Here is a 20,892-nt window from a genome sequence, read left to right on the forward strand (position 1 = left end):
CAATAGTTTCTGTGATTGCAGTGTGTTACTGACTTTTCAATTAGTGTTAATAGTTATTCCAAACAGTTAAAGAATCAATTTATGTTCTTCAGAAAATGATAGGTATTTGTCTGAAGTATATAGAAATCCAGACAGTAATACAAAATCAATCTTTTTTAAGGTTATTTGAGGTAATGATATAGTGATAAGTTAATTTTACAGTGATTAAGAGACAACACAGTTGGGGCTCCCAATTAGACTTTGATCTGAGGATATTTCTCTCTGCACTTGATAAGCAAGAAAGAGATGAGATTTAATGGTGAGACATGAGGCTTTGAGCAGCTGGGGTCCATGTTCTGTGTTATGAGAGTTGGTGTAAAGGAAGATTTTAAGGTTAACTGAATATGTATCGTTTGATTTCTCATCTTTAAAATTTATTGATTTTAAATTGGCATCTAAAATATCCTCTGCTATTGAGAGTATCCAAAAAGAACAGTTAAATGATGAATTTTCACAAAGAAAAATGTAGAACACTCCACGTTAAAAAAAACCTCAGTGTTCTTGTGATGGGCGGAAAGGTAGTTTTCATTGCTATCTGTTGATAGCCTAACTTCATAAACATCAAAGGAGGGATAGTAAACCAAGGCTATGGCTTGCTTCCCTGCCCTCACACACACCCACTATGGCAATGCACAATACCAAATGTAATGTTGCTCCAGAAGGAAGAAGGGGCTGTGTGTTAGTATTGTCTCCCGAGAGGAGATGATTTCTAGCATGCCCACTCTGCATCCTGCTTCCCCATGCTTCGACCATTAAACTCCATGGTGGGACTTGGCAGAGTCTAGTTTGTTGAAAAGGTTGAAAAATTGTTACCTTTAATGTATATCCTGTTGTTTCTTTGTGTAGAGATACTTTATAATAATAAAATAGTAATAGTGAATGTTAAGAGAGACTTTATGTCAGGAATTCTTCCATGGCCTGGAAATTAAGAGAGTTGTCCAGGCAGAAGCAGTACAACATGATTAGCGATGAATATAAAGGAATAGCATAGGAATGTAAGGATAAAATTGATGACTCTGAGGAACAAAATAAGTTTCAATTTACAAAGTACAAGAAAAGAATCAATGAAAGGGTCCAAAACTCTGAGTAAGAGGAGGCACGAAGGGATAAGTCCATTACCTAGATCTGTTATTAAATAAGAAAGGAGAACAAGGAAAAGACTTTCAAAGACTGATTCTTCCCTTCATACTTTGTAAAAGAGATATATTGTGACCTGCTACTTTCATAAAATTAATCTTAGATAGGAAATAAGAGTGGAACCAAAGCACAGAAAGAATAGCCTAAGGAATCTTAATATAGATGTGCTCAAGTGGCAAATCCTAATAAAATTCATCCTAGAATGATTGAGGAATTAGGCACCGCTGATTTTATTTATTTATTTAATATCCCAGAGGGTGGAAATAGCCAGCAAAATGGGTTTGTGTGTATCTGGTTTTGTGCCTCTTTATTCTTCTGTTAAGAGAATTATTGAAACTGTCAGTTTTGATTCCAAATAAAGGTTCAGGAGTAAATAGTTTAGCAATTAATTTGTATCTAACAGTGTGTAGAAGAGAAATGGTAAAACAGCCATACTGGTTTGGTGAGACCTGTTTGTAAGAAACCTCTATATTTTTCTCCTCTAAATAAGAATAGCAAGTTTAGTAAGAGAAAAACTTTATGTACAATGCAGCTTTATTTTAATAAAGCTTTTTCCCTACATGAGTAAACTAGGGAAATGTAATATCAATATTGTGTCCATTAGATGTTGATGTTATCAGCATCAAGTTGAAAGATTGCCTTTACAGAGTAATTATCTATAGTACCCTGTCAAGATGAAAAGGCATTAGTGAGTTGGATGATGGAAGAGAGCACATACTTAGAAAAGTTACTGATAGTACAAGCTGGAGAGAGGTTGAAAGTCTAGGGTTTTCTTTTTTCTTTGTTTTAAACATAAGGTCTGAATTCAAAATACTCTTGATGAGTTTGGAAAGTGTAAACTCAACATGAAAAAACAATGCAGGCATTTAACTTGAAAAAGTCAAAATATATTAAACCGAAACAGGAAATAATTGTACAGATAGAAAAATGAGAGAAAAAGGCATGAAAATATAGTAGATCTGAAGGTGAGTTGCTTTGGAAAAAAAAGTAAAGTTTTTGTTTTGTTGTGGATTTTACTTGGCTTTTGGATTGTTTTTTCTAGAGGATCATACCAGGCATGTTGTAGGAAAGCAGATACTGTCTAGTTTAGCAAATCTTCTATGGGCAGTTGGTCCTTTCGCATGCCTTGCTGCTTTTTGCTCTTGAGAAGGTGCAGCAAAATGGAAATTATTTTTCGTTGTTCTTGATTTCTGCTATGGAATGAAAACTCCTGATTTTTACTAAACATGCTTTATACTGAATGTGAGAAAAAGAGTCTTGGTAATTATTAGGGCCATAAAACACTGGAACAGACTACTTAGAAAAACTGTGGAATTAGCTTTCTTGGTAGACACATGTCAGTATCTTCTTGAGCTTGTGTTCATGCTGCATTAGGATTTGGTCTCTTGTAGTCCATTCCATCTCTCTGTAAGTACAGTGTTAGACTACATGTTTTGTCTACACCAAAGAGATTGTAAAAGAATTAAATCACAAAATCAGTAAAGTTAGTGGATGTGCTGCTTAAGCATCCTAAATGTAATTTTAAGTTCACAGAATGAACAAGATTGGAAAAGATCTTTGAGCATCAAGTCTCACCTATGACCTAACACCACCTCATCAACTAAACCATGGCACTGAGTACCGTGTCCAGTCTTTTTTTTTAAACACCTCTAGGGATGGTGACTCCACCATCTCCCTGGGCAGATGATGCCCAATCTCTTTCAGTGAAGAATTTCTTCCTGAAATCTAACGTACACTTCCCTTGGCACAGCTTAAGACTCTGTCCTCTCATTCTGTGGCTGGTTGCCTGGGGGAGGAGACCAACCCCAACCTGGCTACAGCCATCTTTCGGGCAGTTGTGGAGAGTGATAAGGTCTCCCTGAGTCTCCTTTTCTCCTGGCTGAACACCCCCAGCTCCCTCAGTTGTTCCTCACAGGCCCCTCACCAGCCTCATTGTCCTCCTCTGGATGTGCTCAAGCATCTCAATGACCTTCCCAAACTGAGGGGCCCAGAACTGGACACAGCACTCAAGGTGCGGCCCCACCAGTGCTGAGTACAGGGGAGGAATGACCTCCCTGCTCCTGCTGGCCACCCTACAGGCTAGGATGTTCTTGGCCACCTGCTGGCTCATGTTCAGTCAGCTGTCAATCAGCACCTCCAGCCTGGGTGCTGTCCAGCTGCTCTGGCCCAGTCTGTACCTCTGCAGGGGATTTTTGTGACCAAAGAGCAGGACTCTGACTTGTTAAACTTCATGTTGTTGGACTTGGCCCATCTATCCAGCCTGTCCAGCTCCCTTTGCAGAGCTCTCCTACCCTCCAACAGATTGACACATGGTCCCAGCTTGGTGTAATCTGCAAATTTACTGATGGTGGACTCAATCCCCTCATCCAGATCATCAGTGATGATATTAAACAGGACTGGCCCCAGCACTAGTCCCTGGGGGACGCCACTACTGACTGGCTGCCAACCATTAGGAACAAATTTTGGTTTTTAATTTAATAAATACATTTTTATTTTGCTTCTCAAAAAGTGATTTGACAGATCATGCTTAAAATTATTTTAAGGCTTCTGCATATATGTCTATTTGTCATGTAATGATTATGCTAGAAAAGCCGGGAATGCGATTGCAGTAACTCTGAGATAGAAACCCCTTGATTACTCATCCACAATAGAAAAGCCCTGTGGAAAAAATGGCACCCAAGAGATTACTTGGATTTGTATATTTCTTCAGGCAAAGTTTACAGACCTGTAAATTTAAATGTAGAATTTTTGTGGGCAGAATGCATTGACAAATATGCCTGATGGTAATACATCTCCTACTGATAGTCCCAGAACAGGTCAATAATAATGCTTATATTGATAGCAGCAATGCAGGAGATGTTACTTGGTATTATAGCTAAAATCCATGTTATCCCCTTAATTATAATTACATTAATATTGGCAGGCTGTTGACAATACTCACATTACTATTGATAGATTTCTGTCAATAACATGTTTCCAAATAAAATATATTCATTCATAATTTCTACATTGCTCAATAACAGCACTAATATATACCAGAAGAAATTCCTTTTCTCCTAGTGATATACAGTATTTTTTTTTGTACTGTACACATGGGCTTGTTTATTTCTTTGGTAAAAAAAGACAAAACAAACAAAATATAGGTTATTTAAGAAAGGAACATTTTAGGGTTTTTCAGGTTTTTTGTTTTCTTTGGTTGGGTATTTTTGTGGAGGTTTTTTTGTTTTGTTTGTTTTTTTCTGGCAGGCAGTTTGGTTGGGTATTTTTGGGGGGTTTTTTTTGTTTTGTTTGTTTTTTTCTGGCAGGCAGTTTTTTGTTTGTTATTTTTTCTGTGCAATATCTTTGACAGTACAAAGGGAGAACCTTACAAGTACCAGTCTTTACTATTTAAAGAGTATTTATGTAAAAGATTCATCACGCATTGAGTTCATTGTATATCTGAATGTTGATACCTGCCCCTTTCCTTACTGCACCTATGATTTTGGGTTCTTATGTTTTGAAAGTGACTTAAAATAAGAGTTAAAACCGTAAGGATGACAAATAGAATTTAATGAAAAAACATGGAAGAAAACTAATGTTCTCTATATTCTGTGTAGCTCAGCAAAATATATAATGCAAAAATAACATTTTAAAAAGTACAAGATAAATGTCTAAGCACTTACAGGGTTGTTTTTATCTAGTTTTAAGCTACTATAGTTCCCATTTATTTCTACTGTGATACTGTTGTGTGCGAAAACAATATAAACTGAAAAACTACAAATTTCTAAAAGGACTTTGTATAGAAGTAATTTTTAAAGGAAAATTTCCTACCATAGCAAAATTGAGATTAATATTTAGGGCTCTTCTCTCAAAGAAACAGTTGCTCTTATTCAGATCATTAGGACATTTGAAGACAATTTCATAGGACAATGCAGATTTCAAACTGTCCCTTTTAATATTTGCCTATGGGAAATAAATATCTTCCCTTTAAGTGCAATAAAATGTTAGATCAATTTAGAAGAAAGCAGAGTGGATAGCAGAACACTAAGCACACAGAAATGTGCTTACACATTAAAATCAGAAGTATATGGATATAATCTTTAGGTAACTTGCAGGGTCCAGTCAGCCATGGCCTATGGCAATCTTTAATTGTTCTTAGCAGGAAAGAACTTCAGAACAATGCACAGATTTATTGCTTGAATTGAGAATATTTAATTTTTCATCAAAAAGAAAGCTTTTCTTTTTTTTTTTCTGCATAGCTATGTTACAAGCATAATTTAAAAGATAGCATATTTATTGTTGTTTGTTATTCTTCCTTTTCCACATAGTCTGCCTAAACGTGACTCAAAGTTCAATCAATTTGATAGTTGGTAGTTCAGGAAGAGACATTAAACATGACACCATTAAACAGTATATATCGTGTTGGTTCTGATTTTTTTAAAAGAAGACTTGTTGGATGTGGCAAAATTTCAAAGGTTAACAAACAGCAGTTGTGCTGTTTGGGCGTGTTGTCTCAAAAGTGGTTCCCATTTTCTGTATACAAAGTTCCAGTGCATTCTGACAGATTCAATGAAATTATTTTCTTCAAATACAGTTCTGTGTAGGATGATGGACATGCAAAAAAAAAAAAAAAATTAGATTCTGCAGTGAGGCAATGGGAAGGTCAAGCTCCAAGTCCCAGAGAAGATTTTAGTCTGCTCTCCTGTGAAAACTGGGAATAAATTAATTGCTAAAACAGGTAGGTTCTAGCATCATTTGGTCAAGTTTCAAGAATTTCTGAGCAAGAAATTTCAGTCTTGGTAGACAAAATGTTCCAGCTTCCTTGATTCCAATTGGAATTTCTTGTGTAGTGACTTACAGTCACACAGTTGCATGTCTTTATTTCATTGCATCTCAGAGAAAACTTTGGCATAATATTCTCTGCAACCCTTAGGAAGCAGAAGATTATTCATAGACCATTTCTTAGCTGCCTTATCGTTCAAGTTGAACAATCTGAGTTCCTTCAAGCTCTTCTCATATATCAGGACCTGAGGTTCCCTGATGGTAATAGTTACAGGACTCTTTTCAATTTGTTGACATTTCTTTTGTACTATTCATAGAAAAGAGGCTAAACTGGACTTAGTATCCCAGGTGTAGACTCACCAGTGCTATGTGGAGGGTAATAAGCACATTTTTCAGTCTGCCGGGTGTACATATTCTAATGTGCTGCAAGGATGCTCTGGTGGCTTGTGTTCAGTGTGCTGCCTGTTCCCACATGCTCTTTTTCAAAGCAGGTATGCAGTCAAACAGGCTCCCAGCCTATGTGTATTTCATGATCCATCTTAATCCTGTGGATTTGACGCATTTTCCTTCATCTTCAGAAAATTCCTGATGACCCATTCTTCACTTGCTCCAGTTTCTTTAGATAATACAGCTATAATGCGAGAAAAAAAATCTGTAAATATTTAGTCTACCTTGTTTATGAGAAACTTACAATAGAAGTTGCTCATAGCACCTGCAGTAATGAAAACCAGTTGGAAAAGATGGTTGAACTGATGTTGGAAAATAGTCTTAGTAGGTGGATCAAGGAAGTTATTTGATAAGATGTCCCTTTTGAGTAACTGGCATGTTTAGAGGAGGTTTTGTGTGTGAAATGAGTAGAAGAAAAAGAAGACATTATACTTTTAGGAGTTATGAATGAATAACCAGTGACAGGTTCCAGAACAGGTGGTTATCAAAGGCTCTGGTTCCTAAAATGATAGTGGAATGAAAAGATGAGGAGGGTGGATGGTCATTGGTGCTTGTGTTTTTGAAGTGATGCAGCAAAATCCAGTAGGGGGTTGAATTGACCTTTCAATCATAAATTAGAGGAGGGAAGTTATTTGGATCGTGCTGGAAAATGTTTCCTGTGCTTTGGTTTCTGCTACAGAAAAGGCTAAGTGTGAGGGAGACAGACTTGGTATACAGCCTTTGTGTCCTGGTTTTTCCAGCCGGTGTGGGTTCATGCAATGAACCCTATGGCTGTTTGCCAAGAGGAGGTAGCACTGTACTACCTTCAGCCATGTTTTGCCTGCTGATAAAGAAGGAGGAGTTTAAAAAAGGTGAGTGGAGCTATTGTATGCTCTACCCTTGTAGCAGTCTTAGTTAATTGGAAACTACTGTTGTACACCCTACACTAAGGACAAAGTCATATTTTCTTGCAGTGATAACTAATTATAAATGTGGAGGACGGCAGGAAAGCTGCAGATGATGTTTGATATTGTGTTTTAAAACTTCCGGGGTGTTATTTTTCAGCAAATATGGTTGTTTGTTTGAAGGTTTGGGGTTTTTTTTTTTTTGTATTCTTGGCATCATTAGCAACCATTGCTACCAAGAGCCTCTACAGCATCTTTTACTCACAGTAATCTTGTATGGTTATTTTTCTCTTACAAATAAGAATTTGGGGCACTACCTCCTATAATTTTGCCAGAAGGCTGTGGACTCCTTGCAGGTCTGTTATGCAAAGAATCTGGTTTAGAAAGTGAAACATGTTTCATACTGTCTGAAAATACTTCTGAATTACTTTGGGGTTTATTCTGTTGATAAAAGGAAGCAAAAATTGAATACCCCACAATTTTGCATTGTAGTGTTACCTGTATTTTCTTTGGCAATTTACTGCATTTATTTCTCAGCCAGACTTCCAGATGCAACAACATTTAAAAGAAGCCGTGTTCAATTTTTTTTTTTTTTCCTATGATGCTTGAACAAGGGGAGTATACATTTGTTGACGTTGCTAATCATCTTGCCTGGAAATGTTATATAACAAGTAGCACAATCCCACACCTGTCAAAAACACTCTAGAAAATATATGCAGACTGCAGTGAAGTACTGTATAATAATTTATGTCTGAATGCTGAATATTTCTTAAATCTCATATGATTTTTCTCTAAATAACTCACTGCCTTTATTAAGAAAATTTTATTCATTCCCACCTTAATTTTCATCCATATCTTTATGTAATTCCTAATTTTGTCTATATTTCTATAGTTTTGCTTTCAGCTGTAGCAATTGAAGTGTTCATATGGCAACACTTGGTCTGTTCTTTTCCAGATTTTTTGGTTAGTGTTTCATTCTCTGTAAAACACCATATAGTGTTGCAGTTCTTCTTTCTGATCTATTTTAAGGTTCAATTGAATATTACAATTATGCCGTGCAGTATTTTTAAATGTATATATACATTTATTGGTATGTATATATAAATCTGTGGATTTTTCAGACTATCTAGATGATGTTGAACACTTGTTTATAACCAAATGTTAACTGTGTGTGAGAAATGGTCAAGCATAATTTCTTCTGAAAATAAGATTTTAAACTAATTTAAATGTGTACTAATTTTATATTAATGTAAAGCTACCTGAAAGGAATTGTGGCATATTAATAACATATTTATAGAGCATTCTGAGAACTTTGTTGTTTCTTGTCTACTGCTGGTATATTACAAGTTTGTTATTTTTAATAAAAAATAGAAATAGGAAATGCTCCACTATACTAAAATCTATTTGTGTTTTGTTTCTAGAAAGTTTATTTGTGAAGATATGGCCTCCAGCATTGGAAATGAAAAGAGTGTGAATCCTGTGCTCAGAATAAGTCAGCTTGATGCTCTTGAACTAAACAAAGCCCTGGAACAACTAGTGTGGTCCCAGTTTACCAGCTGTTTTAATGGATTTAAACCAGGGGTGTTGGCTCATTTTGAACCAGAAGTAAAAGCATTTTTATGTCTTATATTATGGAAATTCACTATCTATTCCAAGAACGCAACTGTGGGACAGGCTATTCTCAATATTCAGTACAAGAATAACTTATCTCAGACAGAGAAATACCAACCTCTGAGCAAACACCAGAAGTTATGGTATCTTATTTTCACTGTTGGTGGAAGATGGTTGGAGGAAAGATGTTATGATTTATTCAGCAATCGTCAACAGCAATCTTTCTGCAAAATTAAGAGCTGTATAGGTTTTGGGTCTGGACTTCTTAAGCTTTGTGGACTTGTAAATTTTCTGATTTTTCTTCGGAAAGGAACATTCGCAACACTTACAGAACGCATTCTAGGAATTAGGTCAGTTTTTTGCAAGCCGCAAAATGTTCGTCAGATAGGATTTGAATACATGAACAGGGAACTCTTATGGCATGGCTTTGCTGAATTTTTGATATATCTGCTACCACTCATTAATGTACAGAAACTGAAACTTAAAATTTCCTCTTGGTGCTTACCTATCACAGGTCTTTCCAATAGTGAAAACACATTAGCAGCTCACTGCAGGGAATGTTCACTGTGTGGGGAATGGCCTACCATGCCACATACCATAGGCTGTCCACATGTTTTTTGTTACTACTGTATTAAAAGTAACTTCTTATTTGATATGTATTTTACATGTCCTAAATGCGGCTCAGAGGTACACAGTCTTCAGCCATTGAAGCATAAAATTGAAATGACGGAATTCCATATCTGATACGAGGTTGATTTAGTTTTATACTGTACATGATAGATATCAAAGAGATTAACAGAAGAATTCAGAAATTATTGAAAGCAGACTGCTGAAAGATGCTTTTGGGGACTCTGTAATTTATATAACATGTATTTTTACTGGTCTTAGGTTTTTATTGAGTAACAGTGCCATAATGCCCTACTCACTTGGCAGGTTAGGGGAAGGTAGTTGGATTTACTCTGGGTGGCGTGTGGGAGAAACAACACCAACATTCTCAGGAGGTTCAAGACTTGCAAACTTTAGAACATTCTATTTGAATAAGGCATTTAGCAAACTTTGATTTAGCAACCTTAAACTTACCCAGACACAGTGCCATTACGAACTTACCTAGTAGATGGATTAAGTGGGAAAGTTGTTCTTTCATGCCTAAAGAATAATTTTAAATTTGAATTCCCAATATGATGTTACACTAAAAAAACCCAAAGGTATAAATAATGTTTAAGGAAAACAGTGCATGCAGCTTCTAGACCTGAGATGACAACTAGTTTTCTCAGGCAGATATGTCTCTGAGCTTCAATTAAATATATACTGTCTTCCCTCAGAACCTGAGGGATGAAACCCATCATCCATTGGAATGTGGCAGATATTCAGGGTAACCCACATTCTTCTGAGTTGGAGACACTGAATAAAACTGTTCACTCACAAGATTCTGTCTGTAGGAATTGCCACTTGTGGTTTTTTGGTGTGGTCTAGGTCGGTGTCAAATCTCAGAGCTCACTTCCATAAAGAAAAAGATCAAACACAGTTATGTGCTTGATTAATATATGCATGTTAAGATATTAAAATAGGTTATTGCCTGCTTTTTGCTTTCACTATTTGCTTTCTTAGTTGCCTTTGCAATGTTTTAATTGTTCTAAATGTTCTTCATCCATTCACTCTTCAACCTGGTTTTATAGGATTATCTTATTTTTAATTGCAGTCCTTTTTTAACAGGAAGTGTTATTTAGCAGAGTCTTATTAACACAAAAATACATTACATCCTCTTTTGAATGTTAATTTATCAAAAACCATATATAGTTAAATTAAATAAATTGCTTTATGGTGGCTCTGTTCTTGATTGGCAATCACCAATAGTCAGTGCCAAAAATAGCAGGGTAACAGCTGATTGAGTAACTTTGATCTACTTTTATGAAATGGTTTATTACATTCTTCATTCTGCATTCTGATTAGAACAACCCACTCGTCTATTTGTTTGAAGATCTTAAATTCTAGGTTTTGATCTTTAGAGTGACACACAGTGCTTTCATCTGATGTAATTAGATATAGTTAGCGGGTGGGCAGCCAAAAACTTCATTAATTCTGCTACTGTTCTGTGAGTCAACAGAGACTTCAGAGCAAGTGCTTCCAGATACTGTGCTGCAATATTTGCTGTCAAATGTGTGTATTAGTAGCCTACCATATTTCTGTTATTTGCTGTTGCAAATAGAACCAGCAGGTGCAAACCTGTTTTAATTAGATTATGAAAACTGGCAAGTCATTTGGAGAGCATTCTGAAGTTACTTCTTGATCCTGAAGGAATTTTGTATGAATTGTCCTTCCACATCACTTCATAGCTTTTCCCAAAGAAATGGTTTAGCAACACTGACTTCAAGGTGATCTAATTTCTCCAGAAACATCATCAGTATTTTTGGTACTTTATCTTTGTTTTTTAATAAAGACTTGTATGCATTCAAAATCCAGTGTTCATAGCTCACAGTCATAGCAGACGTCTGTTTGCTGTGGACTCTTCATTTATTTTGAAGTTTCAGAGCAATATTTTATCAAAAGAACATGGATTCTCTGTATTGGCCTCTGCTAGGTGTCATGCCCTTCTTATGTTGGAGTTTGCTTCTTTCCTATATAGAAATGTTTCATTTTCCTGAATATTAAAGAATGTTACCTTCCTTTTTCATTCCACCTCCCTGTGTCCTGCTGTTTGATGTGCGTAAGCTGTATGACTTTCCTGGGGTTTGTTTTGTCTCTTGCAGCTTCATGCAGGCAAAGTTTGTGCTCTGTTTTTTATCCCTGTTACACTGTCAATAAAAAACCTGTTTCAAGCAGTTTAGTACCTCTAGTTTACAGCTGGTTTCTGCTAGCTCTGCTATATCACACTTTACTGGGGTTTTTTTTCTGGAATTAAAATTCTGATGCTTAACTTATGCTAACTTACTATAGCAAAGCACTGGGCTACTTCTGTAGCACCTCCTCATCACTGTGTTAGGTTTGTAGCCCATAGTATTTACAGAGTTTGTAAAGTCTGTGTCTTGTGGCATAAACAGTTTTTGTTACCCTAAGAACCTAGATCTTTAGGTGGGGGTTTAGTTCTTTTATTTTCCATGCAAGTAAGCAGGTGCGAAGCATCCCACAGAAGTAGGTGGTTTGGGAAAAGTATGGTTTTTTATGTCACATACACTTGTTTATTTTTTAAATTTTTTTTTATCTCCCATATGGTAAAACCTTTGCTCAGTTGTAGTCACTAAAGAGACGAGGGTTCCAACTTGAGTATTGAAAAACTTACCTTTTTAGTACTTCAATATTCAGCATTTTCCTGAAACACTTTAAAATTAAAAATGTACTTTCAAAAATATTTTAATTGTGTTTTGTTGTCTCTTTTGGTCTATAAGTTGCAGAAGAGTCTTGGTTAAAGATATTACAGGAAAAAAAATCAGATTCTTTGTAGACTAATCAAAGAATAATTAGTTTTACATATTAATTACTTGGATAATTTGTGCTCATAAACATTATATTTTTCAGGTTTAAACTCTAACAAAGGACTGCTACATCTGGTCCTACTTCTTGCAGTCGAGGGAATAAATTTTGTTTTGGAAAGTTAATCTTTAAACCATTAGAATGTACTTGTGAGATGTCATATGTGCATCAGTGAAAAGGATAAATACTTAGAATTTAAGGAAGCTAAAGGACTAGAACTTCTGTTCAGTCCTGGATAGGAGTTACATCCATGTATTACCAGTTTTCTTTGTGCTGTGTTGACTTCGTGTGCTACATGAACCATTTTCATTATCAAAAATCAAAAAATGAAAGCATGAATGAGAATTACCAGTTGCCACAGGGTGTGACTGGGGAGGCATTCACGTGAAAGAAGTCAGAGAATGCTGGTTTTTAACTTCCACAAAATGCCATTTCATCTACTCTGTACGTTTTAAGGGAGGCCTTATATAAGTAATTTTATAGAAGATTAAAAGCGGGAGTTTCTATGAAAGAAATAAGAGGGATAATACTTTTTTTTTTAAGTGTGAGATATGATGAACAAGGATGATCTCAGCATTAGTAAAGAGATGGTGTGAAGAAGATGAAAAATATGCATTTGCTAAATACAATCTATTATAATGTCCTTATTTGAGTATACTAATACAATTGTTATCTGGGATGTGTCATTCTTATGAAAACCGAGTTGACAAATAAATGATGTTTTTAACAGGAAGTTCTGAGGTTTGCCTTTTTCTTAGGAGAGTTTTTCTGGAAAAGTGGTTATTTCTTACTCAGTGGGTGACTTCATACTTTGTCATGTATGAGACTAAAATGCAAAGTGAGAAACTAATTTAGACTTCTCTTCAAAAATTTCTTCCATTTTAGGTTTAAGCAAATTACCTTTTCACATTTCTTCTTTTGAGCAGACTAGTCACACCTGTTACACCTCACTTTGTGTTTGCTAGGAAGCTGTGTTGGCTTGTACTGAGAAGAGAATATTGTAGCATGACTAGGCTCAGGATAGGGTAGTGCTTATTGCCACAACAGATAATAAACTGATGGTCATTTACTTTTTAGAACATTACGGTAGCCTGAGCTACTGCAAGTCACAGTGTATACAACCAAAACAGCAGAAGCAGTTTCAAAGTGGTGCTTCAACCCCTTACCTATTCCCTGGAGGAACTCTTAGCAGAATTGGTTGAATAGATTACAGCTGCCTGCCTTCAACCTCCCAAGAGCATTTTACATGCTGACAACGTTAAAACATCCACCTAAATTGTTACCACTGACTTAAGTTTCTGCCATTCCAGGGGAGTTGGCTTCCAAAGTGAGCAGCTGGCAAAGTGGCCAAATATTCAAGGAAAAGACATTTGTGGGCAGAATCCCTCTCTGGGGGGTTGGCACCAGATGAATCACAAACATGCACAGGCATGTTTGTTCAGCATCTGCTAAAGCAAACTAGTCATCTTTTCTGTTCTCTGGAGCATACCTGGGTTTAGAATTCTCAAATTAACTCTTGATCTGCATGCAAAAATGCAGATCTGTTTCAGATAAGAGGTGTAGGCCAACTTGAACAGCAGCAGGTGCACATAGTTCTATGTCTTGCAGGCAGTTTTTAATAAGTACAAAATCCTCAGCTGCATACCTCTCTGATCTTGGGGCTCCTAAGAGAACAAACTGGTGCAAAGTATGATAAAGTTAGCCAGTTTGCTACTATTCATCTCATATCTGTCTACTTTGAGGAACATATTTCAGGGATATTTCAGGGAGGAAAAAGGTTATCAGTCTTGTAAATGCTCTGCATTAGGCTATATTTGAAGGCCTGTAATGGGAAATGAAACATGTTGGAGTAGCTTGGGAGAGTGAGAAGCTGACTCTTCTCTCTTCTGCCATTTTCTGTATTTATTGCAATCTTTGAACTTCTTGACTGCAGAACTGGCAATTTTCATTAATGTGACCAGAGCATCCTGTCATGTTCCCTAGCTTTTAGTCACTTGCCAGTAGCTGGTGTGCCATCTTGTTTAAAGCCCTTACCTAAACAGACCTTCAGGACACACTGTGCCAAGGAAATAATCCTAGATAGCATCTCCAGATTGTGCAATTGGCAGGGATACCTCTGTTGCAATAACTGTGTCAAGGATAATCCTTGGAGATGCCTTAATGGGAAAAATTCACATGTTACAGGTCCAGTAGAAGTCGTCAGGTACCCAATTCCCTAACAAGATTGTTTGCTTACTCTCTTCTGTAGTTCTTTGTGGCCTGAAGACAGGGTGCAGAAAGGATCAGGGTTTTCTGCCTAGAGCCAGGGCACTCCCTGGGGATAGGTCCCTAGGAGAGTGCTTGTTGCAGCAGGCAAAGACAGTAAATTGCATCTGTTGCAGTACTGCCTCTTACATGGGAATATGTATTACCTCAATACTTGCAAAGAGTGTTGAAGCTTGTCCTGTTCTATTGAGATCTACTGCCTGTTATACGGTTACTCTGAATGAATTCTCTCCTATTGTACCCAGTTTTGATACAGTCTTTTAGTCATGGTTGTGCATGGTGCAGTAAGGGACAACAGGCTTGGTGTTCTGGGTGTTGACAGATGTCCAGTTTGTCACTGGTGATCTTCATCTTAATTTCGGATGCATTAAAACACAACAGAAACTGCAAACATACTATGTGGGAGGCAATTATCTGGATAGAGATGCATGACTTATGACAAGGCATAAGAAGCAGTGTGCATAACGCAGACCTAGGGCTCATTAAGTTTTTCTTAAAATGCTTTTGTGCCTGTTTGCACTTAAATAGGGAAGTTTCTCATGGGTGACTACCATAGCCGCTAAACAGTCTCTTTGTAATTAATAAAAGCTTATATGATGTATGTGCAGTACTTATTGATAACTTCTAACTTCAGCCTCTTTTGATGCAGGCTGCTACCAAAGATTGTGGATTCCATGGATTGTTCCACCTAATAGTCCATGGTTCAAAGACAGAGAACAAATAATGACCATTGCTTCAGGATACTTTTCATAAATGCTCTAACATCTCCATGACTGCTACGCTACCAATAATAACAACCTATCTCTGATGTATTTTGTATTAAAAAGGATAAGAATAAGGCAAAACTGGAGACAGGTGCTGAACACCAGAATTAGAGCTTTGGAGGAATGTGGCTGCTGGATAGACAACATGAGGATTTCAGAGGGCCTGTTGTATGCAAAAACTGTACACTCCTGTTTGTTCTGTATACTGAGGACAGAATGGTCCATGTGGTGTGTGGTATTTCTTCTCCAAAAGCAATGCTTGAATGGCCAGAGCATGCTGTAGGTGCAAGCATGAGATGGGCAATTAGCCAAGTGGCACAGCTTCTATTACACATGTTGTGGAAAACAGGGTAACAGTTCAGTTGTGTTTGGCTGGTTGCCTCCAGGTTTAAGCAAGCTGGCCATTGCAGAAGATATAGATGGACCTGCAACATGCTGTCTCTTGCATCCTTTCACAATTCCTGTGACTGATGGCAGCAACAGCAGTCACCCTGTAACAATTTCAAAGGTGGTAGAGTGGCAAGGCACAAAAAAGTGCAGGTTGCTCATTGCATCATTGCTTAGTGCCACAAAACCCAGCTTCATAAAAATATAAATTGATCCAAGAAAAACTGGTGCATTATCCATGCTTGCAGAACCAATATAGATATCGGGACATGGAGATTAGAAGTATGAAGAAAATGGCACTTGGAAGTTTTTCACATACACAGCAAAACAGCTTTTGCTGCAGAAATGCAAAATGCATTAGTCATTAAGAATAGATACTGCACATTTCCAGTCACCTACAGCTATTCCTGGAAATACACAACAGGATCAAAAAAGAAATAACATTCAAGCTGTGAAATACTTTACTGAAATGTCTCAAGATTTTAAAGGAAATTAAAAGATTGTAACAATCAAACTCAACTCTTGCCGAATGTAAGAATAAAACAGTTTGGTAATTCTTAAAATTAGCTCCACTAATTAATTTGCAGGCATAAAACTCTCTTAAGATACCTATGATTGTGAGAAGTTGCTTTTCACAATGAAATGGTTTGTTCTTATACCTAAGCTATTACTTTAACTCATGCTTTAGAGAGGTTGTTGGGGGACATTCAAGGAAAAGCATGTAACTGCTTTTCCATTATTACAGAGAGACACTGCTTGCTTTCTCAGGAACTGCTTATGAGCATGATGTTTTAGATCTACTTGTTGAAGCAGAACATTTATTTTTTGGTAAAAGCATTAATTTTATTATAAAATATATTAAGTATTAATTTTATTTTAAAATATATTAACAACGGTGACTGTTAATATTGTCCTTGCTTTTTTTCGTTCTCTTGTAAGACCTTATGGAATGGATAAAAATTTTAATTCTATTACAGAAGTAAAACCCTTTTTGGCATTTTGTAAGTCAATGATGATATTCTGTTAGTGGCTGCCTTTTCAGTAATGTGGTGGTCTAAATTCTGAATTCTATTATTTTACATCTGCAGCAACTGAAAGTATATTTTTTTATAAACAGCAAACTTCACCTCATAAAAATTCATTACATAAGGGCATAAACAAGTACTTTTCCTTGCAGTCATTGGCAGTAAGTGATTCATCAGTTTTCCACAGAAAACCAATTTCATTGCAGATGTTCTGCAGACTCCCTGAATTGTAGAATCATCTCATCCAATCCCAGCACAAGGAATGTAGGAATTTTTTTAAAGGGTGGAAAAAAGGCTGTGCTTAGTCTTTTTAATAGGATTGAATATCATTTGCTGTCTCATCAGTTTTGTGAAATAACCATAAAGTAATCAGCTTGCCATTCTTTCCTTCCCTGTACAGGCTATCAACTTACTCACAATGCTGATTTCATAGCAAGTGCATAAGTGAATAAGTTGCAGGAGAGCAAAATCTTCCTTTGAGGTTAAACAAAATGTAACTGGGTTACATAGTTGTCTCTCCTTCTTTTCTTCATTCTTTCTGTTCTCCTTAATTTCTTTTTCCTTGCTTTTTTCATTCCTTTCTTCCATTCTTTCCTTCTTGTTTTATACTTCAAAATATAGAACTTTCCCATAGTAATCAGCCACTAATTATCATTGTCCAACAAACTTGCCCTTTTTCTTCCTGATTTTTTTTTTAAATTAGAGTTTATTTTTCTAAGAACCAGTAATTAACTGGTTAATTCAATTCTGTTTTTTCACAATGAGCCAGAAATAAAGGATAGACCTAAAAACTACTTCTTGCTAGTGTGTGCAATTTTGTTTAATTCTGTTCTGTATAACATATATAATCCACCCTACTATATTTCCACTGCATTAACTTATGTAGACACAAAATTCAATTCTGATAGCTGAAGGATGAAAAGGAGACAAAGGAATATATTAAGATGAAAGTGAAAATGTATGGAGAAAGTTTGAAGAAGAGAAACCAGAAAAGTAGCTGGCAATCAGCAGGAATGAGAAAGAGATTTTTTTTCCAGGAGAAGGAATTAATTTTATTGATATCTCCAAGAGGGTGTTGAATTTAGTCCATAGAGAAGAAGCTGATAGTACTAAAATGCACATTTAGTAAATGTTCATTACAGCTTTAAGTCTTTCTGTAACTCTTCTATTTCCCATTTTGTTTTCTCCGTTGGTACTGTTCTTAACATAGTTTAGAGAGAACATTCCTCCAAACCTGTAAATCAGTTAACTAAAACTGACAAGATCCAGTCTAGAATCATAAAATTAAAGAATTGTTTAATTTGTAAAAGACCTCTAAGATCATCAAATCCAACCGTTGTCCTACCACTGTCAAGTCCACCACCAAACCACATCCCCAGGTACCACATCTATAGGTATTTTATATATCTCCAGGATGATGACTCAACCACTTCCATGGCAGCCTGTTCCAATGCTTGACAATCTTTTGCATAAAGAAGTTTTTCCTAATACGCAATCCAAGCCTCTCCCGGTGCAACGTGAGGCCAGGTCCTCATATCCTATCACTTGTTGTTCAGACAAAGAAACTACCCCTACATCCCACCTCGCCACAGCTTCCTTTTAGGGAGTTGCTGAGATCAAAAAGTTCCCCCCTGAATTTCCTATCCCTCAGACTATACAACCCCAGCTTCCTCAGCCGCTCCTCATAAGACTTGGGCTCCAGACACCTCACCAGCCCTGCTGCCTTTCTCTGGACACACTCCAGCACCTCAATGTCTTTTTTGTAGTGAAGGGCTCAAAATTGAGTGTAGGACTTGAGGTGTGGCTTCACCAGTTCCAAACACAGGGCAATGATCACTGCCTTTGTCCTCCTGGCCACGCTCTTCCTGCTATAAGCCAGGATGGCATTGGCCTTCTTGGTCAGTCAGGCACACTGCTGGCTCATGTTCAGCCAGCTGTCACTTGTCACCAGAGAGAAGAGATTGGTGCCTGTCCCTTAACTCTCCCTTCAGTGTCAGCTTCTCCAGCCTGAACAGACCAAGTGACCTCAGCTGCTCCTCAAGGCTCTTCACCATCTTTTTTGCCCTCCTTTGGATACTCTTTAACAGCTTAATGTCTTTCTCATATTCTAGCACCCAAACTTACACGCAGGACTCAAGGTGAGGCTGCATCAGCAGGTAGGATAAGGTCAAACGGGACCTGCCTGTTACAAATGCTTGCTGGATCAGCCTGATGCTCTGATTGTCCTGCATGTGCCATGTGATGGCACTCAAGATGATCAGCTCCATGATCTTCCCTGGCACTGAGGTCAAGCTGACAGACCTGTAGTTCCCCAGGTCCCTTTTCTGTCCCTTCTTGGAGATGTGTCACATTTGCCAACCTCCACTGAACAGGGACCTCCCTGAATCCAGAAATGCTGGTAAATGATTGAAAGTGTTTCAATGCACATTTCCTTATCTTGTATGTATAATGCCTTATCTTGTATCTGTAGACAAAAAAATAGTATGTAATTCGATGTTGAAAATGAATGGTGAAAGTCCTAAAAAAGAAGCCTTTGTTCAAAGTTCGAGAAAACAAAAATACAGATCCAACTGACTTTTTTTGACCAGATCAGATACAGGAGTTCAACATTTAACAGGAGTGCAACATTTAACAGCTATGCTATACTACATCAGAAACTGAACCTGTCTGGGTTTTTTGGTACTCTGGCCAGTATACATGGCACAGTTCCCATCTGTGTTAGTAAATTCACTACCCATCATAAAAAGATGGCTTTAAATGCTTGAGCCCAACTGAGTGTATTTATGTCTATAAACAACCACAGAGAGTTAATTTCTAAGTAATTTCAAATGGTAAGTATTCTCCATGTATTGCAAGTATTCTCAGATTGTCCAGTGTCACTGAGCTCAATAGTAGATAAAAACAGACAGAATGCATGCTGCCTTCTTCCACTAACCCCCACTAAAAAAAAAAAAAAAAAAAAAAAAAAACAGAAGAATAAAGAAAACAAAAAAATGGCATCCGTTTACAAAAAAAAAGAAAAACAAACAGTAGAATTAAGGAATCATAAAAGTAGCATCAGTTTCAACTTTGACATCATTGGTGCTGCAGAAGGATCTGTGGGTACCCCAGCATGCTCTCTACTTCTTTATTGCTTCTCCAGTTCATTTCTTTCCCAGGCAGAATCCATGCATGGTTTCCCTCCTGTGACTGTTAGAATAAGCAAAGGAGCTCAAACTGCCCATATTTCCAGGCTAGAATCCATGGTTTCTTAAAAACAGTGCCACAGAAATAGTCTCTTCATTCCCATTCACGTTCTTTCTCTGCAAAGACAATGGGGCAAAGCCTAGACTGGGTTTAAGCATGACTTAAGAGCCTGTCTCCTAGGCTCTTTCTGTCTAAACTTATATCTGGCTTCAAACCACACAGGACTATGATGTTGGCTGTCTCAACAAAGAAAAAAATAATTTGTCATATCTCCTAGAGGATAGTGCACTCAGGCTATCTGTATTTGCCCTATTCATATTTAGAAACAAAAGCTTGAGCCCATACTAAAGCCTATGCAGGCTTTCACTTCTTCAAAAATCTACAGAATTTTTCCTGCATGTCTGTATTAAATAGTGTTGTAAACAATATGGATGACTAGCAAATTTAAATTCAAGAACAGGATCAGATTCTTAATTTCACAGCTTTTTTACATAGAAAGGATGAACACTGATGTTGTCATTAGTCCTGCTTTCTTCTTGTGTATCCATAAAGATGGAGCTATGGAGTAAGTGCAAACAGCACAAACAGATCTGTTCAGCCCTAAATTCAAGTGTGGTGAAAAATGAGAAATTGCACCCTGATAGCAAGGAAGAATGGGTTTCTTCATATGTAAGTTTTTACACATATAAAGATATATGGTGGTTTATGAACTATTATTTTTAAGATCTACTCTTGTAGAATTACAGGCTTCCCTCTTCTGAAAGCAGTGCAGCTGTCCCACAGGGTGCCAGAGATTGTAAGATCAGGCACCTAAGGAGAAGAGTTTACACAATTTTGTAAGAATGAGCTGTGACAGAACAAGAAAATATGTTCCAGGAGAAAAAAAAAACTATAGATATATGGACAAAATAAAAAGAA

General features: G+C 37.0%; 1 protein-coding gene across 3 annotated transcripts in view; it reads left to right on the forward strand.

Annotated features, from left to right (window-relative positions):
* PEX2 (peroxisomal biogenesis factor 2) overlaps positions 1-19,757 on the forward strand; it is a 29,955-nt gene extending 10,198 nt beyond the window's left edge. For all 3 annotated transcript variants that reach the window (XM_039702847.1, XM_039702846.1, XM_039702848.1), the window contains one exon: positions 8,690-19,757. In XM_039702847.1, coding sequence (XP_039558781.1) covers positions 8,709-9,623 — 915 coding nt within the window. In that variant the 5' untranslated portion in view covers positions 8,690-8,708 and the 3' untranslated portion in view covers positions 9,624-19,757. The remainder of the gene's footprint in view (positions 1-8,689) is intronic.
* The last annotated feature ends 1,135 nt before the right edge of the window (positions 19,758-20,892 follow it).

The sequence above is a fragment of the Passer montanus genome, unplaced genomic scaffold (assembly GCF_014805655.1).
Source record: "Passer montanus isolate IOZ18808 unplaced genomic scaffold, ASM1480565v1 scaffold16, whole genome shotgun sequence".
NCBI classification, from domain to species: domain Eukaryota; kingdom Metazoa; phylum Chordata; class Aves; order Passeriformes; family Passeridae; genus Passer; species Passer montanus.